The sequence below is a fragment of the Sus scrofa genome, chromosome 1 (genome assembly GCF_054392235.1).
Source record: "Sus scrofa isolate SSC_HxYL_T2T_F1_AM1 chromosome 1, Sscrofa_HxYL_maternal_Yorkshire_Landrace_v2.0, whole genome shotgun sequence".
Taxonomy (NCBI): Eukaryota; Metazoa; Chordata; class Mammalia; order Artiodactyla; family Suidae; genus Sus; species Sus scrofa.
The window spans coordinates 273,720,615-273,747,769 of record NC_139383.1 but is presented as its reverse complement, the minus strand read 5'-3'; the positions used below and the strand labels follow the sequence as shown (position 1 = coordinate 273,747,769).

At 39.6% G+C, this 27,155-nt stretch overlaps 2 protein-coding genes across 2 annotated transcripts in view; both read right to left on the bottom strand.

Moving 5' to 3' along the window:
* LOC100154042 (olfactory receptor 1J4-like) overlaps nucleotides 1-27,155 on the bottom strand; it is a 58,625-nt gene continuing 31,470 nt past the window's right edge. The window contains exon 2 of the mRNA XM_084994982.1: nucleotides 1-2,240. Within this exon, the coding sequence (XP_084851108.1) occupies nucleotides 1,283-2,224 (942 nt within the window). The 5' untranslated portion in view covers nucleotides 2,225-2,240 and the 3' untranslated portion in view covers nucleotides 1-1,282. The remainder of the gene's footprint in view (nucleotides 2,241-27,155) is intronic.
* Nucleotides 10,610-11,197, bottom strand: LOC100517631 (olfactory receptor 1J4-like). The gene has a single exon (XM_021082357.2). The coding sequence runs from the start codon at nucleotides 11,195-11,197 to the stop codon at nucleotides 10,610-10,612; it is 588 nt and encodes a 195-aa protein (XP_020938016.1).

The following is a 27,155-nucleotide window of genomic DNA, read 5'->3' as shown; positions in this document are numbered from 1 at the left end:
AACAGTAGTAAATTTTTGCATTTAATTGTTTCATATTAAAAGTGAGATCTCTGGAGAAAAGACAACACCCATTTCTAAGATGAAAATTAATCCAAGAGCCATAGACTGTTCTCAACACAAACATCCAATTTAGGGGAAAAATTAGTCTTCCTGGAAAGGGGAAATTTGCTAATTGAATTGACTACTGTGTCCTCCTCTATTGTCAAATCACAACAAAATGAAGGTTTCTTTAGGTTTAGCAAATGATCTAAAGTACTTTATTAACTTGATAATGCATTGAAAACATAAGAGTTTTGGACTTTACTAAAACTGAACATTAGAAACTCAACTGAATATTTATAGCTTTGGAAGGCAAGAAGCTAAGACATGGAAGCAACCTCAATGTCCATCAACAGATGAATGATAAAGAAAATGTGGTACACAATGTAAAAGAATATTACTCAGCCATATAAAGAATAAAATAATGCCCATTTGTGGCAACATGGATGAGCCTAGAGATTATCATACTAAATGTAGTAAGCCAAGCAGAAAAAAATCATATAACATAGGATACTCTTTATATGTGGTATCAGAAAAAAATATTAAAAATAAGTGTATACACAAAATGGAAATAGATCCACAGGTATAGAAAATGGTCACCAAAGGGGAATGGGGGGAGGGACAAATTATAAGTTTGGGTTTAACATATACACACCACAATAGATAAAGTAGATAATAAACAAGGACCAAACGTTTAGCACATAGAACTACACTAAATATTGTGTAATAACAGAGAAGGGAAAAATATGAAAAAATATATACTATGTAATATACTTAAAAGTGAATCACTTTGCTCTACACCTGAAATTCACACAACATTTTAGTCAACTATATATCAAAATAATTAATGAATTAAAAATTTAAAAAACAATGGTCAAGAGATGACCATAATATCACACACACACACACACACAAACACCTTAAAAGACTGTAAAAACCCAAATGTAATAATAATATAACACATGGAAAAAATAAAATTGAAAAACACATACATATACAAACAAAGGAGTTGGATGCATTGAAAAGCAAAATATTAAACGTGTTTTATTGCTAATGATATATTTAGAGTTATGGAGGAATAAACTGACAAGGGATATTTATAAAGGGAAAATGATTGATCCAATAACAATGAGAATTTAAAGGACAGTGATGAAAGTGCTAGAGACATGGGTGATCAACACACAACTTTTTAAGGCATTTCTGACAAGGTCAACGAGTAAATAAGAACATGGTTAGGTGATTCTCATGTGGTGAAAAGGTTCTTGTTTCTGAAAATAATCCCCAGAGCCAATGTCATGTCTCTGTTCCTCAGGCTGTAGATGAAAGGGTTCAGCATGGGAGTGACCACTGTGTACATCACAGAAGCAATGATGCCTTTGTAATGAGACTGGCCAAATGAGGGGGAAAAGTACAGGGCCATAATTGTCCCATAGAATAGAGACACCACAGAGAGGTGGGAGCCACAGGTGGACAAGGCTTTGAAGATCCCTTTAGTAGAGGGGACCCTCAGGATGGAGATCCCAATGCGGCCATAAGAGACCAAGATGCCACTCAGTGGAAAAATGAAAACTGCAGCCCCTGAAGTGTATATGACCAGCTCATTGAGAGAGGTGTCTGAGCAGGACAGCTTAAACAGAGCAGCAAGGTCACAGAAGAAGTGGGGGATGATGTTGTCAGCACAGAAGGAGAGTTGAGCCAGGAGGAGGGTGTGGGTGAGGGCATAGGCACAGGAAAGGAGCCAGCATCCAGCCAGCAGACATAAGCACAGCTCCTCCCTCATGATGATGGTATAGCGTAGAGGGTGACAAATGGCCACATACCTGTCATAGGCCATCACAGCAAGAAGAAGGTTATCAATGCAAGCAAAAAATATGAAAAAATACACCTGTGTTACACACCCTGCATAGGAGATGGATTGATCCTGAGTCTGCATGTTCATCAGCATTTTAGGGACAATGACAGAGGAAAAGGAGACATCCGTGAGGGCCAAGTGGCTGAGGAAGAAGTACATGGGGGTGTGGAGGTGAGGGTCCAGCCTGATGAGCAGGATGATGAGCAGGTTCCCCAGCACTGTGGTCAGGTACATGCCCAGGAACAGGGCAAACAATAAGCCCTGCTGCTCTGGATGGATGGGGAGCCCCAGGAGGATGAACTTGGACACGATGCTCTGGTTCTGACTCCTCATGCTGCTTTTCTCTCTTCTGGGAATGAAAAGAAAGCAGAAAATTCTGGGACCTAGAAGTACTGACCATTGCAGTTACCACATCATCACATGGTTTCATTGTATAGACAGGTCTTACTGCACTGCGCACACACACTGATGCCTCATCCAATCTGGTGGGAGAAATGCAACATGATTTGTCTGAACACTGACACAGTCACATGGAGAAAGTCTATGATTTCAATCAAGCCGTTCAGTGGCAATAAGGAACTGCTTATTCTCTTTTGCAGCAAGTGGAGACATCATGAAAGAAGTAGAGAGGGAGTAATAAATAAGACACAGTACTTTCCATGGCTCTACTGTCAGACTGCTTATGTGCTTATGTTTGTGTAACACACACAAACATGCACACTCACACACACTCACACACGCACACACCACTTAAAGCATTATTTGGAAGATTAATGTACCATGTACAAAATAAAGTGCTTGATAAAAAATATTATTTTTATCATTAGAATGAATGTAAGAGATACAAAAGAAAGAAAGAAAGAAAGAGAAAGAGGAAGAAGTGAAGGAAGGTAGGAAATAATGTAGGAATGGAGGCAGGGATGGAGAGAGGAAGGAAAATACAAACATTTAGAAAGTTCCTCAAAAAATTAAATAGAATTCCCATATGACTAAGGAATTTTACTTCCACTTATGTATCCAGAATAATTGAAAGCAGGGGCCAAAATGTATTTATACACCCATATCAAAAACAGCATTATTCACAGTAGACAAAAGATGAAACAATCCATGTCCTTTTGAAGATGATTGGATAAATATAATCTGGTCTATACATACAATGGAATACCATTCAGCATTACCAAAGTTAAGAAATCATGATACAGCCACGACATGAATGAACCTTGAAGACTTTATGCTAAGTAAAATTATGCAGTCACAAGAGAGTAAATATTGTAAGATTCCATTCGTATGAGATTCCTAAAATAGTCTAATTATTAGAGACAAAAAATGGAATGGGGATTGCCAGGGGCTGGCGTGAGGAGGAAAATGAGGAGTTATTATTCAGGGGTTACAGAGATTCAGTTTGGGAAAATAAAAAATTCTGGAGGTGGCTGGTGGTGATGGTTGTACAAAAACCTGAATTACTTAGTGCCACATAAATGTACACAAAATTATTGAAATGTTACATTTTGTTACATATATTCTATCACAGTAATTTTTTTAATTTAAAAAATATACCATGAGTCAATAAATACTGACTATAAATAGGAATCAAAAGGAGGGTGATCCCAAAATTAAATAAATCAACTAATTTCTTGGGCAGGATGGGTAAGCAGACATCAGGAACTGAAGATGACAAACATTCAGGAGGCCATCAAGCAAGATCAAGTACCTTCCTGAAAATGAGTTGACCTCTGAGGTCTCTCTCTCCCATTCAGGAAATAGTACAGGCCCAGACCATGGATGGCCCTTGAAGATTAGTCTACAGCACTTGACTCATTGCAGTTTTAAAAACTTTTCCAAGAAATAGCTTGATTAATATCTGCCATTGTCTCTATGTCTCTCCCCTTCCATCACCAGGGCTTTAAAATGGCTCATTTCTGAGCATACATGCAAAGCAAAGGACATGTGAATTTGCCCAGTGAGGTGATCACAGAGCCAAGACACTGCAGGTGCTCAACTACCAAGGACCTATATCAGAATTCACAGTCATCTGATTAATTCAACATGCTTCCAAAATTGACCCCATATTGTTCCCCAGAGTGGAAATGTGGAAATCATCAAACATCAATTAGGAACACTGTGAGAAGTTCAAGAGACTTCAAACCATCCGGATAAATTGTGCCACCAACTTAGCATAAAGAGGATTTGGTTGCTGTCTGTTTATGTCTAGAGCTGAGACAAAGGAAGACTCAGGCTGTGAGGCTGCCTGAGCAGGTCAAATGCTTATACATATTTCCAAGGCCCTTGCATGACCCTCTCTGCTCTACAGCCATCCAAAGAGAGGAGAAGGAGAGTGTCAGTGTGTTATACACAAAAACAGACACTCAGCATGAAACATAGTGACTTAAAAACAAAATCCCAGATGCTGCTTTTTGGCCTTCTCCAACCTATGCTCATCCTAGTCAGAAGTGAGGTTTGTATGGATTCACACCAACTTGCTTACATCCTTAAAATGAAATCTTTTCTCAATCACAATTTTAAAAACATGAAAACACAAACCCTTCTACACTCTTGGTGGAGATGTAAAATGGTGTAGCCATTATGGAAAGTGGTATGGAGATTCCCCAAGACATTGAAAATAAAACTAGTACATGATACAGTAATCTCACTTCTGGGTGTAGACCAGAAAGGACTGGAATCAGGATTTCAGACATGAAAATGTGCTGCCATATCCATTGAGGCTCTGTGCACAATAGATGAGCTATGGAAACAAGCCACATGACCATCGACAGATGAATGGATAAATGTGGCACATATACACAATGGATTATAATTTTGGCTTAAAAAATGGAAATCCTACCATTTCTGACAAAATGGATGAAATAGAGAATATTATGCTAAGTGAAATAAGCAAGTACTACAAGGACAAAGATTGCATAATTTTGCTTTGAGAAACTCATAGAAGCAGAGACTAAATGGAAATCAGAAAGGGCTAGAGGGAAGGAGAAATGCAGTGTTGTTATTCAGTTGAAAATAAGTTTTAGTTATGCAAGATGAATTCATTTTAGAGACCTGCGTTACAGTATAATACCTAGAGTCAAATATACTATACTGTGCACCTCAAAATTCCTTAAAAGAGTAGATCTCATGTTGTTTTCTTACCATATAAAAAGGACACAGGGACATTCTGAGAGAAGAGAGATATGTTGATGACCTAGATTGTGGTGGTAGCTTCACAAGTGTGTGCACATGTCCAAACTCCTCAAATTATATACATTAAATATGTGCAGTTTTGTGTATAGCAATTACTCCTCACAAGCTGTTTTTTTTTAAAAAAGCTAAGACCACATCCATTCACACACACAACTCACAAACCATACACGCTCGTACACAGACACTCCACTACCCACACTGAGAATCATGTGTGATCAAACCCAACAAAGAAATAACTTAAAAAGAAGCAACATGCACACAGCAACACAAGCACACACAGGTGTACTGCAGATTCCAGCCTCCATGGTCTCTTGCTAGCACTGTACAATAGGGCTTTCCACAAGGATGGAAATATTCTATAGCTGTGTTGTCCAATACAGCAGCACCAGTCTCCTGTGGCTACTGGAGACTTGAAATATAACTAGTGCAACTAAAGAGCCCAACTTTTAATTTCAGGTCATTTTAGTTAATTTTAATGTTATGGCCACTTGAGGCTGGTGGCACCATGTAGGTCACTTTGTGAATCAGTCACTAAAAACACATGATTATATGAGCAACATGAGCACACATTTTCTCTCCCTCCTCTTCCAGGTCCTCATATCAACACACACATCTAGGCCAAGCAAAGGTTCCCCACCTTGCTCCAATCTGTGCTGGACCAGGCTACTACCTGAGGACTCATCTATTATGCCTCGATTGCCTGATGATATTTAGCACTTCCACCCCTGTTTACAAGAAGGAGGACAATCAGCGGGGAAGATCCACATTTACCAACAGGACAGAGACCCCAGGGAACACACCCCCAAGCTTCTGGTTGGAGAAGATGACAACTGACTTAACTGCCCAATTTCCTGTGTTCCTCTTGAGATGGATCCAATGCAGGGACCAAAGGGACTCAACTACAGGAGTCCCAGAAGATGTCTCTAATGTCAGTGACACATTGGTCTATCCTCTGCCTGCTCATGAGGAGCAGGAGAGGCCAGGAACACCCTTGCACTTTGAAGAACATACAATGGAAATTGTCATCCATCCACTGAAGAAAGAACCAAACAGAGGGCTAACAGGTCTTGAGACCACACACCACTGACACTGAAATATTTTGCAGCTCACACCCCATCACGATCACTTTTTCCATGCATATGAAACCACAAAAGACAAAGTCATCTTGAGAAAAATGGACAGAACTTTAGGCATCACACTTCCTGATTGCAAACTCTACTTCAAACTTTAGAAATCAACACAGTATATTACTGGCACTAAAATACACATATTAAAAAAAATGGAACACGAGTTCCCATCATGGTGCAGTGGTTAACGAATCCGACTAGGAACCATGGGTTGTGGGTTCGATTCTTGGCCTTGCTCAGTGGGTTGAGGATCTGGCATTGCCATGAGCTATGGTGTACGTTGCAAATGCAGCTCAGATCCTGGGTTGCTGTGGCTCTAGCGTAGGCTGGTGGCTACAGCTCCTATTAGACACCTAGCCTGGGAACCTCCATATGCCATGGGAGCAGCTCTAGAAAATGCAAAAAAAAAAAATAGACAAAAAAATGGAACAGAATATAGAGCCCAGAAAGAAACCCACACATATATGATCAACTGATCTGTGACAAGGGAGCCAAAAACACACAATGGGGAGAGGTGAGTCTCTTCAATAAATGGTGCTGGGAAACTTGTTATCCACATACAAAAGAATGAATGTGAATCCCCAACAATGAAAAAAACTGTCTGTACCATCCCATCCTGGAGACAAAGATGTTTGCCACCTTCGTTGGCAACAATATGGCCGTAAGGGAGATATTCAGGGGCATCTCACAGTTCACAGCCATATTCCAACAATATGGATGGATCTAGAAGGTATTATGCTCTGTGATATAAGGAAGAGAGTTAATGATAAATATCATGGTATGTCAGTTATATTTGGAGACTAAATCAAAACAATAAATCAACAGAAAAAAATGAAAACAGACTCATAAATACAGAGAAGAAAGTGGCAGTTGCCAGAGGGAACAGTGTCTGGTGGAGACGGATGAAGTAGGTGATATGGATGAAGAGGAACAAACCTCCAGTTATAAAATAAAGAAACCTTGGGATGCAATATACAGCATAAGGAATATGATTGATAATAATGTAAATGCTTATGGGGACTGAGAGTTACTAGACTAATAATTACGGTGATCATTTCATAATAAGTGAAAATGTCAAATCATCATGTAATACACCTGAAATTAACACAATATTGTTTGAAAACTCTATTTCACACAGTGCCTGGACAGGGAATTGAACCTTGGACCCTCAGATTAAACGCCTGATGTTCTACTGACAGAGATACCCAGGCCCTGCAAATTATATTTCAATACAGAAGTTAGTACAGTGGCTTGGTGATAGAATAGTCCACACACTATCATTCACAATGATGAAAATTTTTATGAACTTTTGGGTCCTAGGATAAGGTTTTTATCCATGTTTCTTAATTAACACTAAACATCAGCCTTACATTCCCAGATTTTTTCAAAAATAGTACAGCTACATTAAAAATTTGTGTTCTTTAGAGTTCGCTTTTTGGTTCAGCAGGTTACAAACCTGATTAGTATCCATGAGGATGCAAGCTTGAACTCTGGCCTTTCTCATTGGGTTAAGGATCCAGTGTTGCCACAGGCTGCATTTTAGGCAGCAAATGTAGCTTGGATCCCATGATCCAGTGGCTGTGCTGTCAGTTGGCAGCTGAAGCTCTGATTCTACCCCTATCCTTGGGACTTCGATATGTCACAGGTGCAGCCATAAAAAGAAAAAAAATTTTTTTCCAATTATTAGTGAGTTTATCATTGATCATTTGTTTAAAATAGTGTTTGCAAGCTTCTCTACAGTAACTTACTATTTTAAACTTTGTAATTATCTAAGTATGTTTTTGTAGATACTTTGAGCCTATATAACCATGACGCATTTCTTAATAAAATTTAGCCACTGTATTAACTGATGATTCATATATGGAAAGAAAACTATTGAAAATATGGTGGTCAAATGGTGATTTTCAAAATTTATCATTTCTTCTATGTTGATTAGCTGTATTCTCCTACAGGAAGGAACTTACCCTTACTCCATATTCATTCTTTTATTCATTGATTTTTTATATCATCATGGACTCATGAATTTGCATTTATTCTGAGTTGTAACCCATTACTGATGTTATTCATTTTCAACCTCTAATTATTCTAGATTTGGCCAATGGGAGCTCCTTCCAGCTGGCTTCTGGGTCCCCTTCATTCAGTGAGCACTTTTTATTTCCAAGCGCAGAAAAATTTCCCTGGTCTTGATGTCTCCTGGCCCCTGCCCTAGAATCAGCCATTTTTCTAAGTCGCTTTGGTTCCTATTAGAAGACACTGATATTCAAAAATCAAATTTGGCATTACGGGTCTTTGCTGCTTACAGGGCTTCAAGTGATCTCAGATAATACAGCCAGGAAACATATATTAAATAAATACAGAACATAGAAACTAGAAACAAGCAAACTCAAGGAATGGTTACCCCTAGGAGATGGGTCAGAAGTGGGACAGAAAGAATGGGAGATGGGAACCTGACAGATATTGATATATAATTTCAATATGATTATACACATTACAACCCATGAGTTCAAGTTGGTATCTTCAATTCTAGTTTGACACCATAGAGTTCTTTCTAACCTCTCTTTTGCAGGTACATCACACAGTTCCCCCATTCAGAAGTCATTCTCTTTTGCAGGGTAAATTTACTTATTTACTAAATCTTTGAATACATGTAATTTCAGAATCTTGAACTGAAACCACTGTTAATAACAAATAACATCAGTGCAAAAAACTTTCTTACCAAAAAATGTGCCTACAGTTTTTTACTTAATGTAGTTTATAGACAAAATTTGATGATTAACAATAATTAGTTATTTATTTTCCCCTTTTTTCTGATTATGGTACTAACTCAAAATATAGTTAGGCTCATTTTTTGTTCTATTCTACTTTATTTCCCATCACCTTCTGTTTATTTTTTAGTGATAAAAGATAACATAGTCAAAACTATACAAAAAAATATACTCATCTCCCCATCTTTTCTGTCCTTTCCCACCCTGTCCCCTTTAGGTTGTCAGTCTCATTAGTTTCAAATTGATTCCTTGGGTGTTTTTTCTTGCTCAATGGGAAGTTACGTGTATATATGTTATTTTCCCTTCTTTTGCACATGGGAAGTAGCATGCTATAGATGCTCTTTTATGCATTGCTTTTTTCCATTTAATAGTATATCTTGGAAAACCTTCCATATTAATTCATAGGTATCTTTACCATCATTTTTTCATAGCTGTGAAGTGCTCAACAGCATTGAAGTTCCATACTTTCCTTTTGAAGCCCTAGAATAAAATAGCAGTTATGAACATATTAAATGCCATTCAGAAGTCATTGTATACCTCAAATTGGTACAATGGTAAATTTCATGTTGGGTAGGACACTATACCACAATAAAAAAATTTTAAGGACAAGCAAGATATCATCTCTACATAAAGCACAGAAAAAAATAACAAAAAGTAATAATGTATAACTTAAGGAGTGCATAAGGAATAACAAAATATATGTTTTATTGATCACAAAGGATAAAGTGAAAAACATGAAATCAGATGTCTCAAGTACAAAATATATAGAAAAATGGAAAACATAAATTCAAATACATTCTGATTATATTGGATGTTAAGAGATCAAATTCTCCAGATATGCAGGGATGGTCAACCTACATAAAAAGACCAAAACACAACTTTACACTGTTAAGAACTGACACTTTCCAGATATAAGGACATAAGAAACTTCAAAATGTTGGGAAAGAAATACATGTAAACAAACTTAAAAGGAAGCTGGCATGTCTAAACTAATATCAGAGGAAGTAAATGAGATGGGAGGATAGGAACCATGGCTAAAGATAAATATCCCCTCAACCATAAAAGCAATGGTGGGCTGCTCAATGAATAAGAGAAGGCTCCCTATCATAGGAGAGCATTACTTTCTATCATTAGCCAATTTTCATAGGGTAATAATGCCCATCATGGCTGACTTCAAACCACCAGCAAGGTGTCATTGACTGTGGAATTGAAAAGAGATCTTCACAATCAGCTTGAAGCCAATGCAAGCCAATTTCAGCACATCTCACAGAGAAAAATCAGTCCATAAGGAGCAGAACATGATGCTAAATCAGTGTGTTCTCAGCAACATAATAAAAAAAATATATAAGCAAAAACTGACATATCTAAAACAAGAAAAAGATGAAACTGCAATCATAATTATGTGACCTATTTTGCATAGGCTTTTTCACATACTATAAGATGAAAAAGCAGAACAAATTAAAGATAAGGAATATTAACAATGCAAGAAAAAACTGGACCTTATTGATATATGAACACTACATCTGATGGTTGAATGCATGCTCACCTGAAGTTACAGATTTGCCAGCTGTATGCTAATTTTAGGAGATATATCTCACTGTGCTCTTGACTGCAATAAGAGGATTTAGTGATTATAACTTCAAGAAGTTAGCCCTATTTACAAATGTATTTAGGGCCTGTTTTATGTCTCTGTTCCTGAGGCTGGACATGAAGGTGTTCAGCAAGGGAGTAACTACTGCATACACGACGGATCTGATTATGACTTTGTCATTGGAGTCCAATGATGAGGATAAGAAGGAAACACCAGCAAGGGTCCCATAGTATAAAGACACCACAAAGAGGTGGGAACCACAGGTGGAACAAACTTTAAAGGTTCTCCTGGTGGAAGAGACCCTCAGAAATGCAATCCTTATATGAATAAATGAACCCAAGATAGTACTCAAAGGCAGAATAAAAAGGCTTCCTCCCACAGGAAAGATGACCAGCTCATTGAGGGAGGGGTCTGAACAGCTCAACCTCAGGAGTGTACTGAGGTTACAGAAGAAGTGGAGGATGGTGTTGTCCATACATAAAGACAATTGGACCAAGAGGAGGGTGAGCAACAGGGTGTGGATACAACAGAGGAACCAGGATCCAGCAAAAGAGACACACAGTTCCTGCCTCATGATGGTGCTGTAATAGAGAGGCTGGCAAATGGCCATGTACTTGTCATAAGCCATCACCATCAGAAGGAAATTGCCCAGGCAAAAAAAGTGGGAACAAAACATATCTGGGAAATGCATCCTGAATAGGGATGGATTGTTGCTGAGTCTTCATGTTCATCAGCATCTTAGGGACAGTGACAGTTGAAAGGGAGGTGTCTGTGAGCACCAGTGGCTGAGGAAGAAGTTCAAAGGGATGTGGAGGTGAGGGTCCAGCCTGATGAGCAGGATGATGAGCAGGTTCCCCACCACCATAGTCAGGTACATGCCCAGGAACAGGACAAAGAACATGCCCTGCTGCTCTGGCCAGATGGGGAACCCCTGAAAGAGAAACTCAGACACATGGCTCTGCTTCTCCCTCCTCATGCTGTTCTTGCCTCAGCTGGGAATTGGGGACAGTGAGAAATGTCAATGACCTTGCTGTAATATTATAGTCATGTTCTCTGTCCTATGAAAAGTCTTACATTTTGCTACTCTCCCTGTATTTCTCTCAATCATTGGTGAATGAATCAGTCTTTAAAATTCTGCTCCAATAATACATCAACCACTCATATTAACCAAGTATTTTCTCAAAGAAACCAATGGACATTCAGTCTTCATTCAATAAATAATTATTGAACAACTGCTTTTTCTCATATTGAATACATAGTCAACAGAACTGAGAAGTCTCTGTGTTCAAGTTTACATCTTTACATCAAGCCAGGTTCAAACCTCTATAATTTGATAGGTTGAAAACTGGAAAAGGGCACCAGGTGAATGTTATCAATCATTCCTTTCCTCTTAAAAAGGGTATGAAACTCCTTACATTTGAAGAGAGTTACTGAAACTATGTCATGGGGTTTCAATAGAGTTTGCTGCACCCTACCTGTTTTGAGTCACTTAAAATCCCGTTATCAAAAATGTCCAATCCAGGCTTCCAAACCAATGTCAATAGTTTCAAGCACTGTTCAAGTGTTTTACATACACTTTCAAATTAAATCTTCACAGTGGCCCAAATTAATATTCTTTTTGTGTGTGTATGTATTTTGGTCTTTTTACAGTGGCACATGTAACTTCCCAGGCTAGAGGTTGAATCAGAGATGTAGCTCCCAGCCTATACCATAGCCACAGTAACATGGGATCCAAGCCGCATCTGCAACCCACACCACAGCTCATGGTAATGCCAGATCCTTAACCTATTGAACGGGACCAGGGGTTCAACCCACATCTTCATGGAAACTATTCAGATTTGTTAACCACTCAGCCATAACAGAACTCCATAGCCACTGAGCTATGACAGGAACTACCCAAATAAATATTCTTTCACACATTTTAACCATAATAAAACAAGAGTACACATTATTAAATGTGCAAAGATACAGACAATTGAGTGCAACCGATAGAATCACAACATAGCAAACTATCAAAAGTACTTTATTAAGTAGATACTGCATTGACAAGGTAAGCATTTAGGATTTACTAAAAGTATACATAAGAATCTTAAGTGGTGGGGTGGAGAAAGACAGCAGAGGAGTAAGAGGTCAAGCACACCTTCTTCCACAAACACATCCAAAAAAACACACCAACATGTAAAACTACTCTCACAGAACATCAACTGAATGCTTGCAGTAGAATTAAACCTTGAAAAAGGGCCTGAAACTTTTGACATAACAGAGTAGAAGAAAAGAAAAAGAGAGAGAGAAAAGGAATCAGAATGGGACTAGCATTTCTTAGAGGGAGCTGTGAAGGAGAAAAAGAACCCACAACATTGGAAGTCACCTAACTGACAAAAGATCAGCCAAGTGGGTGGGACCTCAAAGTTGCCATAAAAGTGCAGCAGCTGGACTGAAAACAGCAAAGCAGAGTGAGAGCCACACAGATCATCTGAACCATCTGCACAGACACCACAGACTGAGATGCTTGGAAGCTCTGGAGTTCAGGGTCTGGAGGTCAGTCCCGGGGAGAGGACTGGGGATGGCATGAGGAGCTAAGGAGCAGTGCACCATGGGATAAGAAGGGGGACACCATGGCAGAGGGAAGCTGGGAGAAGGTCTGGACAAGGTGCCATTGTTGGGGAGGGGAGAGGAGGAAGGGTAGACCCCATAGGAAACTCCCTGATCCATAGCATGCACATGTCTGAGGGCTTGCTCTTTAGGGGACATTAGGCACTTCTTGTTAAGGCCACCAGTGGAGAGGCACCAATTGTGTGGGCTATGAGTATAAGGAAACTAAGTGCTACATGCCTCTTGCATGATCTCCAGGTGGAAGGGACAGACTGCAGCAGTCATCTCAGAGGCCAATGGGAGGCTTGGCTTGCCACCACTGCGGGCCTGTGAGTGGGCTCCACCTGCAACACCAGGGACCTCAGGGGTTGGCAAAAATGAAAAAAAGGGGGCACATCAACCAAGCACCGTACACTGTTGCTCTCACTCCCCTGGGAACACATCCACCCTGCAGATGCCATGCCAAATGCTCTGGTAAGTGCCCAGATACTTGGTCACTATCCCTTCCCAAGATCCTACAACTAGAAGCAGCTGGTGCAGCACTTCCTGCATGGGCTAAGTGGGACAGGGTGCTTCTTGCCTGGTCTGCAGGTGGTAGGGGCAAACTGCCACAGTCATCCCTCATCCCAGAGGTGGGTGTGGCCCACTGCCATTCGAGATACTTGATCAAAAATCACTTGCAGACCCATTCACCTAAAGGGCACCTCAGTGGAGGGCTTTGTGAACAAACACCACCTGTCAGTGCTCTCAAATCCCTGGGAACACACTGCCTGCTGCTGCCACTACCAAACATTCTGGGCAGTACCCACACACCTGATTTCTGTCACGTCCCAGGATCCTGCAACTAGGAGCACCCTGTATGGCACCTCATATGTTGGCTAAGTGACACACGTTGCCTCATGCATGGTCTACAGGTAGAGGGGGCAAACCGTCACAGTTATCACTGATTCTAGATATGGTCATTGCCTGCTCCCAATAGGGGTCCCTGAAGAGGCACCACCTGCAGTTCCAATCACCTCAGAGGAGAGCATTGCAATCAAATACAAGCTGTGGTTGCTCTCACTCCCCTGGGAACTCATGCACCCTGCTGTTGCTACTGCCAAGTGCTCTGGTAACCTTGAAGATCTGCCTAGAGCTTATTAACACTTCCCAAGGCCCTGCAACTAGGAGTAGCCTGTGCCACATTCCTGCATGTCCGTGCTGCTATTGAGAGCCCAATGACCAGGCGCTGACTGCTGGCCCTACCCATTGCCTCCTTCTCCCTGAAAACACACTGAGCATTCTGGGAATGACAGCCTCCTCACACCAAAGAAAGAGATAGCAAATATTCAAACTCCCACACCAAAAATAAATAGTAACCCCCTCAAAAAATACAAAGACATATTCCTGCAAAGAAGTACCCTTACAAGACTACAGTGTGGCTTCTCCAAACTCACAAACAAAAGAAAAACATGAGCAAGATGAATAAGCACAGAAACCATTCCCAGTTAAAGGAACAGAAATCACCTAAAGCAGTCAACAATGAAACAGACCTCTGCAGTCTGACAGATATTGAGATCAAATGAAAGATAGTGAAAATACTGAAGGAAATAAGAGAGGATATGAACAGTAATGCAGATTCCCTCAGAAATAAAGTAGACAATATAAGGAAGAGCCAAGAAAAACTAGAAAATTCATTTGCAGAGATACGAATGGAGCTAAAGGCTATAAAGATCAGAATGAATAAAGCAGAGGAATGAATTAGTGGCATGGAATAGAGAACAGTGGAAATCACCCAAACAGGACAGCAGACAGAAAACCAAATGAAAAAAATGAAAGCAATACAAGAGACCTATGGGATAATATAAAGCAGTCCAATGTGTGCATACTAGAAATTCCAGAAGGAGAAGAAAAAGAAAAATGGATTGAAAATATATTTGAAGAAATTATGGCTGAAAACTTTCCAAATCTAAAGGATACTGATATAAAGATATAGGAAGCACAGAGAGTCCCAAAAAAGTTGAACTTAAAAAGGCCCACACCAAGACATATAATAATAAAAATGGCAAAAGTTAAAGAGAGGATTCTAAAGGCAAAAGTTAAAGATAAAGAGAGGATTCTAAAGGCAGCAAGAGACAATCAAAGCATTAATGATAAGGGACCCCCTATCAGATGTTTTCTCTACAGAAAATCTACAGGCCAGGAGGGAGTGGCAAGATATATTTAAAGCACTGAAAGGAAAAAATATGCAACCTAGAATATCTATCTGGCAAGAATATCATTTAAAATCGAAGGGGAAATAAAGAATTTTCCCAACGAAAAAAAGCTGAAAGAGTACAGCAATATGAAACCCATTCTAAAAGATAATCTGAAAGGGCTTCTCTAAATTTAAAAATAAATGAAGATCTAAAATTGAGGAAACCACAATTGGAAAGCAGTCATTTAAATAAGTCAACATACAGATCTAAAGATGAAGATGTTAAAAAAAATGATGACAAAATCATACAACTTGGGCAAGGATGTAAGAAAAATTAGATTATTTTATTTTTTTAAGATGTGTTTGAATATCAGGCTAAAGCAGATATAGGAAAAGGTTAACATACTTAAAAAACAGGGCAAACACAAATCAAAACAGAGCACTGCATTCACAAAAACTGAAAAGAAAAGTACACTCAAGCAGAAAATAAATGGAAACCATCCAACCAAAAAAAAAGTATAGAAAAAAAGAGCAACATAGAATCACCTGGAAAACAAGGTTTAACATATGTACCTATCAATAACCAACTTAAATGTCAATGGACTGAATGCTCAGATTAAAAGACACAGAGTGGAAGATTGGATAACAAAGCAAAACTTTCAATCTGCTGTCTACAAGACATTCACTTTAGGGCAAAGGACACATATATACTGAAAGTGAGGGGATGGGATAACAAATTTCATGTCAATGGGCAAGACAGGAAAGCAGGAGTTGCAATACTCATATCAGAAAACTAGACTTTAAAATGAAGGCCATAAAGAAATACAAAACAGGACACCATTTAATGGTTAAAGGATCCATAAAAGAAGAGAATATTACTAATGTCAATATATCTGCCCCTAATATAGGAGCACCCAGGTACCTACAACAAATACTAAGAGACATAAAAGGAGAAATCGATGGGAACATAATCATGACAGGAGACTTTAACACCCTACTCATATCAGTGGACAGATCCTCTAGACAGAAAACCAATGAGGCAACAGAGATTCTAAAGGACACAATATAAAAGTTACACTTAATCGATATTTTCAGGACATTACATCAAAAAAAAAATAGAATATACATTCTTCTCAAGTGCACAGGAACATTCTCAAGAATTGACCACATTCTGGGGCACAAAGCAAACCTCGACAATTTTAAGAGTATAGACATTATGTCAAGTATCTTCTCTGACCACTATGGCATGAAACTAGAAATCAACCACAGGAATACAAGTGAGAAACAACCTACTACATGGAGACTAAACAAAATGATACTAAAAAACCAATGGGTCAATGAGGAAATCAATGGAAATTAAAAAATACCTCAAGACAAATGATAATGAAGACACATCTACTCAAAAACTATGGGATAATGCAAAAGCAGTGCTCAGAGGGAAATTCATAGCAATACAGGCCTTCCTCAAAAAAGAAGATCTCAATTTAACAACTTAACCGGACACCTAAATGAATTAGAAAAAGAAGAACAAACAAAACCTAAAGTCGGCAGAAGGAAGGAAATCATAAAGATCAAAGAGGAAATCAATAAAATAGAGACTCAAAAAACAACAAACAAAATCAATCAAACCAAGAACTGGTTCTTTGAAAAGGTAAAAATTGACATACTTCTGGCTAGACTCACCAAGAAGAAGAGAGAAAAAACCCAAATAAAGAAAATCAGAAATGGAAAAAGGAGAAGTCAAAACAGATATTACAGAAATAAAATAAAAATAAGAGAATACTATGAAAATTTATATGCCAATATATTTGTAACCTAGAAGAAATGGACAACTTTCTAGAGACTTACAGCCTGCCAAAATGGAATCAAGAAGAAATAGACAAACTGAACAGACCAATCACTGAAATGAAATTGAATATGTCATAAAAACACTACTTACAAATAAAAGTCCAGGACCTGATGGCCTCAGAGGTGAATTCTACCAAACATAAAAAAAGGAAGTTATACTTATCCTCCTTAAACTTATTCAAAAGGTTGAAGAAGAAGGAACACTCCCGATGACATTCTATGATGCCATCATCACCTTAATTCCAAAAACAGACAAATATACCACCAAAAAAACAAAACCATAGGCCAATATCTTTGATGAATATAAACACGAACATTCTCAACAGAATTTTAGCCAACCAAGTTCAACAACATATCAAAAAGATTGTACACCATGGCCAGGTGGGATTCATCCCAGGCGCACAAGGATGGTTCAACAATGTCATACATCACATTAACAAAGAAAGGCAAAAAAAGACATGATCATCTCAATGGATGCAGAAAAAGCATTAGACAAAGTCCAACATCCATTCATGATCAAAACTCTTGCCAAACTGGGTATAGAGGGAACATTCCTTAACATAATCAAAGCAATTGATGACAAACCCACAGCAAATATAATACTCAATGGAGAAAAGCTGAAAGCCTTCTCAATAAAATCTAGAACAAGAGAGGGATGTCCACTCTCACCACTGTTCTTCAAATAGGACTGGAAGTTCTAGCCACAGCAATCAGACAAACAAAAGAAATAAAAAACATTCAAATAGGAAGAGAAGAGGTAAAACTCTCACTGTATGCATATGCCATGATACCATACATAGAAGACCCTAAGGATTCAACCCAAAAACTACCTGAACTCATCAACAAATTCAGCAAAGTAGCAGCATATAAGATTAACATTCAGAAAACAGTCACAATTATGTATACTAACAATGAAATATTAGACAAGGGATACAAAAATACCTTTTAAAATTGCATCCCCAAAAGTCATATACCTGGGAATACACCTGACCAAGGAGGTAAAATACTTATATGCTATGAACTATAAAACCTTAATCAAGGAAATTAAAGAGGATTCAAAGAAATGGAAAGATATTCCATGCTCCTGGGATGGAAAAATTAATACTGTAAAAATGGCCATACTATACAAAGCAGTCTACAGTTTCAATGCAATCCCTATCCAATTACCCAGGACATTTTTCACAGAATGAGAACAAAAAGTCCAAAAATTTATATGGAACCACAAAAGACCCAGAATTGCCAAAGCAATCCTGAGAAACAAAAACCAAGCAGGAGGCATAACTCTCCCAGACCTCAGACAATATTACAAAGCCATGGTCGTCAAGACAGAGTGGTACTGGTATCAAAACAGACAGACAGACCAATGGAACAGAATAGAGAATGCAGACATAAACCCTGACACCTATGGTAAATTAATCTTTGACAAGGGAGGCAAGAACATAAAATGGGAAAAAGAAAGTCTGTTCAGCACAAATTGCTGGGAAACCTGGACAGCTGCATGTAAACCAATGAAACTAGAACACACCCTCACACCATGCACCAAAATCAACTCTAAATCGCTGAAAGACTTAAATATAAGACAGGACACCATCAAACTCCTGGAAGAGACCATAGGCAAAACACTCTCTGATATCAACATCATGAATATTTTCTCAGGTAAGTCTCTCAAAGCAACAGAAATAAAAGCAAAAATAAACCAATGGGACCTCATCACACTGACAAGCTTGTGCACAGCAAAGGAAACCAAACAGAAAACAAAAAGACAACTGACAGAATGGGAGAAAATAGTTTCAAATGATGCAACTGACAAGGGCTTCATCTCCAAAATATACAAAGCAACTTATACAACTCAACAGATAAAAGCCAACAACCCAATGGAAAAAGGGACAAAAGGCATGAAAAGACATTTCTCCAAGGAAGATGTACAAATGGCCAACAAGCACATGAACAAATGCTCAACATCCCTGATTATTAGAGAAATGCAAATCAAAACTACCATGAGATACCACCTCACACCATTCAGAATGGCCATTATTAATAAATCCACAAATAACAACTGCTGGATAGGGTGTGGAGAAAGGGAACCCTCCTGCACTGTTGGTGGGAATGGAAACTGGTACAGCCACTATGGAGAACATTATGGAGGTTCCCTAGAAATCTATACATAGAACTACCATATGACCCAGGAATCCCACTGTTGGGCATCTATCTGGGCAAAATGTTCCTTTAAAAAGACACATGCACCCGCATGTTCACCGAAGCACTATTCACAATAGCCAAGACATGGGATCAACCCAAATGTCCACTGAAGATGATTGGATTAGGAAGATGTGTTGTATATATACACAATGGAATACTACTCAGCCATAAAAAAGAATGACATAATGCCATTTGCAGCAACATGGATGGAACTAGAGAATCTCATCCTGAGTGAAATGAGCCAGAAAGAAAAAGACAAATACCATATGATATCACTTATAACTGGAATCTAATATCCAGCACAAATGAACATCTCCTCAGAAAAGAAAATCATGGACTTGGAGAAGAGACTTGTGGTTGCCTGATGGGAGGGGGAGGGAGTGGGAGGGATCGGGAGCTTGGGCTTATCAGACACAACCTAGAATAGATTTATAAGGAGATCCTGCTGAATAGCATTGAGAACTATGTCTAGACACTCATGTCGCAACAGAAGAAAGGGTGGGGGAAAAAACTGTAACTGCAATGTATACATCTAAGGATGACCTGACCCCCTTGCTGTACAGTGGGAAAATAAAATAAAAAAAAGTGAAAATAAAATAAAATAAAATACATTCACTAGTAAAAAAAAAAAAAAAAAAAAAAAAAAAAGAAAGAGAAACACAAATACCATATGATATCATTTATATATGGAATCTAATATAGGGCAGAAATGAACCTTTCCACAGAAAAGAAAACCATGGACTTAGAGAATGTATTTACAGTTTCCAAGGGAAAGGAGAAGGGGGTGGGGTGGATTGGGAGCTTGGGGTTAATGGATGTAAACTCTTGCCTTTGGAGTGGATTAGCAATGAGATCCTGCTTTGTAGCACTGGGGACTACATCTAGTCACTTATGATTGAGCATGATAATGTGAGAAAATAGCATGCATACATATATGTGTAACTGGGTCACCATGATTTACACTAGGAAAAAATGTATTGTTGAAATAATTCAAAAAATAAGGTAAAGAAAATTTTAAAAATAACACAGGATATAGAAACTAGAAACAAGCAAACTAAAGAATGGTTACCCATAGAGGTGGGTCAGGAGTGGGACAGAAGGTTGGTAGATGGGCACCAGACAGATATTGATATATAATGTCAATCAGTTTATATATATTACAACCCATGAGTTCAAGTTGGTATCTTCAATTCTAGTTTGACACCATAGAATTGGTTCTAGCCTCTCTTTTTCCATGTACAGCTCTCTTTTACCCCAGTGGGGAGTCAGTCCTTTTTTCAGAACATATTTACTTATTTACTAAATCTTTGAATACATGTAATTTCAGAATCTTGAAATGAAACCACTGTTAATGACAAACTAACTTCACTTCAACAAATCTGCTTACCCAAAAATGTGTTTCTGTTATTCTGAGGGTAGTTTATAAACAAAATTCAGTGTTGATAATAATTTCATTACTGTATGTTCCCCTTAAGTCTGATTATGGTATTAACTCTAAATATAGCTAGGCTAATTTTTTGTTTTATTCTATTGTGCTTTATTTTCTATCACCTTATTTTATTTTTTAGTGGTGCAAAACAACATAGTCAAAAACTATGCAAATAAATATACTCATCTCTCCATTTTCTATCCTATTCCCACTCCAACCCCTGTAGATAATCAGTCTCATTATTTTCAAATTGATTCCTTGTGTGTTTCTGCTTACTCAATGGGAAGATACATGTATTTATTAATTTCCCTTCTTTTTCACATAGGAAGTAGCATGCTATAGATGCTCTTTTATGCATTGCTTTTATCCATTTAATAGTATATCATGGAAAACCGTCCATATTGATTCATAGGTATATTTGTCATTATTTTTTCATATCTGTGAAGTACTCAATTGTATTGATAGTCCATAGTTACCTGTTCAAGGCCTTGAATAAAATAGCAGTGATGAATATACTAAATGTAACCCAATTACATACCTCAAATGATTAAAATGTAGCCCAATTGCATACCTCAAATGATTAAAATGACTAACTTTCATGTTGGGTAGCACATTATACCACAATAAAATTTTTTAAGAAAAAAAAGACATAATAAAATGTTACTGCTTCTGAAAAGAATTCCCAAAGCCAATGTCATATCTCTGTTTCTCATACTATAGATGAAAGGGTTCAGCATGGAGGTGACCACTGAGGTGACCACTGTGTACATCACAGAAGCAATGATGTTTTGGCATGGGATCAGCTTGACAAGGAAAAGTACACTGTCATAATTATCCCATGGAATAGAGACACCACAGACAGGTGGGAGCCACAGGTGGACAAGGCTTTGCAGATCACTTTAATAGAGGGGACCCTCAGGATGGAGACCCCAATGTGGCCATAAGAGACCTGGATGCTACTAAATGAGAAAGTGACAAATGCAGCCCCTGAAGTGAATATGACCAGCTCATTGAGAGAGGTGTCTGAGCAGGCAGCTTGAGTAGGTTGGGGAGGATACAGAACACATGGGGGATGATGTTGTCAGCACAGAAGGACACCCCCCGGGGCCAGCAGGAAGGTGTGAAGAAGGGCACAAGCACAGGAGAGAATCCAAGGGCAAGCCATGAGCAGAGAACACAGTCCTTCTCTCATGATGGCGGTGTAGTAGAGAGGGTGACAGATGGCCATGTATCTGTCATAGGCCATCACCACGAGGAGGAGATTATCAACATAACCAAAAAACATATAAAGATACACCTGTGAGATACACTCTGGATAAGAAATGGATAGTTTCTGGGTCTGCATGTTCATCAGCATCTTAGGGACAGTGATAGATGATAAGGAGACGTCTGTGAAGGCCAAGTGGCTGAGGAAGAAGTACAGGGGGGTGTGAAGGTGAGGGTCCAGCCTGATGAGCAGGATGATGAGCAATCTTCCAGCACTGTGGTCAGGTGCATGCCCAGGAATAGGACAAAGAACATGCCCTGCTGCTCTGGCCAGATGTGGAGCCCCAAGAGGAGGAACTCAGACACACAGCTCTGGTTATCTCTCCTCATGCTGCTTTTCCCTCTTTGGGAAATGAGAAATGGGAAATGCCTGGAACTTAGCAGTACTAAGCATAACAGTTACCACATGGTCACATGGTTTCTCAGAGTGACTGTGTCAGTGTACAGACAGGTTTCACTGCACTGCACTTACACACTAAAGCCTCATCCAGTCTGGGGACAGCAATAAAATGTGATTTGTCTGAACACTGACACAGTCGTGTGGAGAAAGTACATAACTTCATTCAAACCCTTCTGTGGAAATAAGGAACAGCTCATTCTTTCTTTTACATAGTGGAGACACTATGGTAGACAGTAGGGAGAGATTAATAAATAAGACACATTCCCTTCCACAGCTTTACCATCAGGCTGCTTATGTGCTTGTATCTGTCTTACACAACCAGTCATGCATGTGTGCATACACGCACATGCACACACACACACACGCACACCACTTAAAGCATTATTGGGAAAATTTCTGTTCTGTATATATTTCTGTATTTTGTGCAAAATAAAGTGATCAACGCATAACACATTTATCATTATTAGGGTGACTACAATAAAGGAATAAAAAAAAAGAAAGAAAAGAAAGGAAAGAAAGTGAAGAAGGAAGGAAGAAAGGGTCAAACATTGTAACAGTCCCCCCAAAATTAAACATTGAATTACCATATGATTCAGGTTATATAACTAAAAGATTTCGGGGGGGCTAAGAGTTATTTATACAGCCATGTTCAAAACAGCATTATTTACAATAGCCAAAAAATGGAAACACCCTATGTCCTTCAACAAATAAATGGATAACTGTATACTATGCATACAATGGAATATTACCAACCTTAAAAAGGAAATAGGTCCCATTGGTTTATTTTTGGTCTTATTTCTTATTTCTACCTGAGAAAATATTCATGATGTTGATGTCAGAGAGTGTTTTGCCTATGTTGTCTTCTAGGAGTTTGATGGTGTCCTGTCGTATATTTAAGTCTTTCAGCCATTTTGAGTTTATTTGTGTGCATGGTGTGAGGGTGTGTTCTAATTTCATTGCTTTGCATGCAGCTGTCCAAGTTTCCCAGCAATGCTTGCTGAATAGACTTTCTTTTTCCCATTTTATGTTCTTGTCTCCCTTGCCAAAGATTAATTGACCATAGGTGACAGGGTTTATTTCCGGGTTCTCTATGCTGTTCCATTGGTCTCTCTGTTTTGATTCCAGTACCACACTGTTTTGATGACTGTAGCTTTGTACTATTTTTTTAAGACTGGGAGAGTTATGTCGCCTGCTTGGTTTTTGTTTCTCAGGATTGCTTTGGCGATTCTGGGTCTTTTGCTGTTCCATATAAATTTTTGGATTGTTCTCATTCTGTGAAAAATGTCCTGGGTAATTTGACAGGGATTGCATTGAATCTGTAGATTGCTTTGGGTAGTATGGCCATTTTTACAATATTGATTTTTCCAATCCATGAACATGGAATATCTTTCTTAAAAGAGACACATGCACCCGCATGTTCATTGCAGCACTATTCACAATAGCCGGGACATGGAAACAAACTAAATGTCCATCAACAGATGATTGGATTTGGAAGAAGTGCTGTATATATACACAATGGAATACTACTCAGCCATAAAAAAGAATGACATAATGCCATTTGCAGCAATATGGATGGAACTAGAGACTCCCATACTGAGTGAAATGAGCCAGAAAGACAAAAACAAATACCATATGATATCGCTTATAACTGGAATCTAATATCCAGCACAAATGAACATCTCCACAGAAAAGAAAATCATAGACTTGGAAAATAGACTTATGACTGCCTGATGGGAGAAGGAGGGCGTGGGAGGGATCGGGAGCTTGGGCTTATCAGACACAACTTAGAATAGATTTACAAGGAGATTCTGCTGAGTCGCATTGAGAACTATGTCTAGATACTCGTATTGTAACAGAACAAAAGGTTGGGAAAAAAATGTATACATGTAAGGATAACTTGATCCCCTTGCTGTACAGTGGGAATAAAATAAATAAATAAATTATAAAAAGGGAAATAAATCCTGACACAGCCACAACATGAATGAACCTTGAAGACATTATGCTAAGTAAAATCATGAAGCCTTATGGTATTTCTTATGCAAATACTGTAAGAATCCATTTAAGTGAGATGAATTAACAGTCAAATCAATAGAGACAAAAAAATGGAAATGTTGACTGACAGGGGCTCTGGGGGAAGGAAAATGAGTATCTATTGTTCAGCAGGTATAGAGATGCCATTTGGGAAGATTAACAATTCTGGGGAGAGGGGACAAGATGGTGGAAGAGTAGGGGGACATGCTCGCCCTCTCCCGCAAACACAACAAAAAAGCACATCTATGGGATAAATGACACACAGAACAGCAACCAATCGCTGGCAGAAGAACCTAAACTCCAATAACGGCAAGAAGTTTGTGACATTACTAGGTAAAACAAGAGAAAAAGGAAAATGAGAGAAGGTGAATCTGAGCTGGACAGGTGCTCCCGAAAGGGAACCGTGGAGGAGAAAGGGATCCTGCACCCTGGAAAGTCACCTACTCGATGGAAAGATCAAATGAACCAGAGGAATCTCCAGATGCAGAGAAGAGTGTAGCAGTAAGTCAGAGTTCTGAAAAGCAGATCAAGAACCGAACGGATCATCTGAACTATGGGCACAGTCACCAAAAATTGAGATGCCTGGGTGGGGGCTGGGCACCGAGACCTTGGCTCCGGAGGTTAGTCCCCAGGAAAGGGCTGGGGGGCCGGCATGGAATGGAGACTGCTTGGGAGGTCTAGAAACCAGTCTGTCAAGTTTGATGGGGCAGAGACTGCCTGGGAGACTAGAAAACAAAGCTGTTGCAGGGGAAAGGAGCAATATTCTAGGGGTGGGGAAGTGGAAAGCCACATCAGAGGGAACCTGGGAGAAGAGCCTCGTCTGTGCCTGTGTTAGGGAGGGGAGAGAAGGGGTGGGTCCCCATAGAATACTCCCCACACTACAGCAAGCTTACTGGCCCACTAGCTATCAGAAATCTGTGTTTCCCAGTGCATCCCCTCCTCCCACCCCCACCACCCCCTATGCACTCGCTGGACCTGGGGCGGCCTGCCATACCTGATGGCTGGCCTCAACAATCGCCTGAAGCCTACCACCACAGGGGCTGTCCCTGTACAGGCCTGCTTGCCCTTTGGAGGGGATACACCCTCACAGAGCAGCATCAAACACCACCAGCCCCTGAGAAAAAGCCTGCAGCCCAGAAAAGCTAGAACAAGCCTGGCCAGGCTGTGAAAAGATCTGCCTATTTCTCCAACAGTCTTTCCAAGTCAGGCTGCCCTGGGGGGGAGCCTCCTGGGTTTTCAGCAGCCCAGCTAGCCGACCCAGCTCTTGGGGGAGCCACACTCTTGCAGAACAGCTGCATAGGACTGCCAGCTCCAGGCAGGACCCCCTGCAGCCCAGAAAAGCTACAACAAGCCTGGTCAGGCCTTGAAAAGATCTGCCTAATTCTCAGACAGTCTTTCTGAGTCAGGCTGCCCTGGGGAAGAGCCTCTTGGGTTTTCAGTGGCCCAGCTATCTGCTCCAGCCCTCAGGGGGAGCCACACTCTTGCAAAACAGCTGCAAAGAACTGCCAGCTCTCTGCAGGACCCCCTGCAGCCCAGAAAAGCTACAACAAGCTTGGCCAGACTGTGAAAAGATCTGCCTAAATTCTCAGGCTGTCCGTCTGAGTTGGGCTGCCCTAGGGAAGAGCCTCTTGGGTTCTCAGTGACCCAGATAGCTTCTCCAGCCCTCAAGGAGTGCTGCACTCCTGAGGAACAGCTGCCCAACACTGACAACCCCCTGCTAGAACCCCACAGCCTAAAAACACCAGAGCAAGCTCTGCATGACCAAGTGAAATCTGCTACCATCGTGGTGCGGACCTCCCAGTCCTGTCTGCCCTCAGGAAGTCCTCCTTTGCTTCAGAGAGACCCTGTTAGCCCCATCAACACTCCAGAAAAGCCACACTGCCTCAGAAAAGATTGACCAACAACACCAGCCCTCAGGAAATATTCCACGGCAGTGACAAGGCAAACACTGCCCGATCACTGAGAGTACAAATCCCTCAGGAGAAAGAAAATAACAAGCAAGATGAAGAAGCTGAGAAACCACCCCCAGTCAAACCAACAGGAGAACTCACCTAAAACAGTCAACAATGAAACAGATCTCAGCAGTCTGACAGACCTGGAGTTCAAAAGAGAAATAGTGAAAATACTGAAGGAATTAAGAGAAGATATGAACAGCAATGCAGATACCCTCAGAAAGGAGCTAGAAAATATAAGGAGGAGCCGAGAAATACTACAACATTCATTTGCAGAGATACAAACTGAACTAAGGGCAGTAAAAACCAGAATGAATAATGCAGAACAATGAATCAGTGATATGGAAGATGGAATAATGGAAATCACCCAATCAGGTCAGCAGACAGAAAACCGAATCAAAAAACTGGAAAGCAATATAACAGACCTATGGGATAATATAAAGCGGGCCAATCTATGCATAATAGGAATTCCAGAAGGAGTAGAAAAAGATAAGGGGATGGAAAATATATTTGAAGAAATTATTGCTGTAAACTTCCCAAATCTAAAGGATACTGAGTTCAAGATACAGGAAGCACAGAGGGCCACAAACAAACTGAACCCAAACAGACCCACACCAAGACACATCAGAATAAAAATGGCAAAATTAGTGATAAAGAGAGGATCCTAAAGGCAGCAAAAAAAGCAGAATGTTA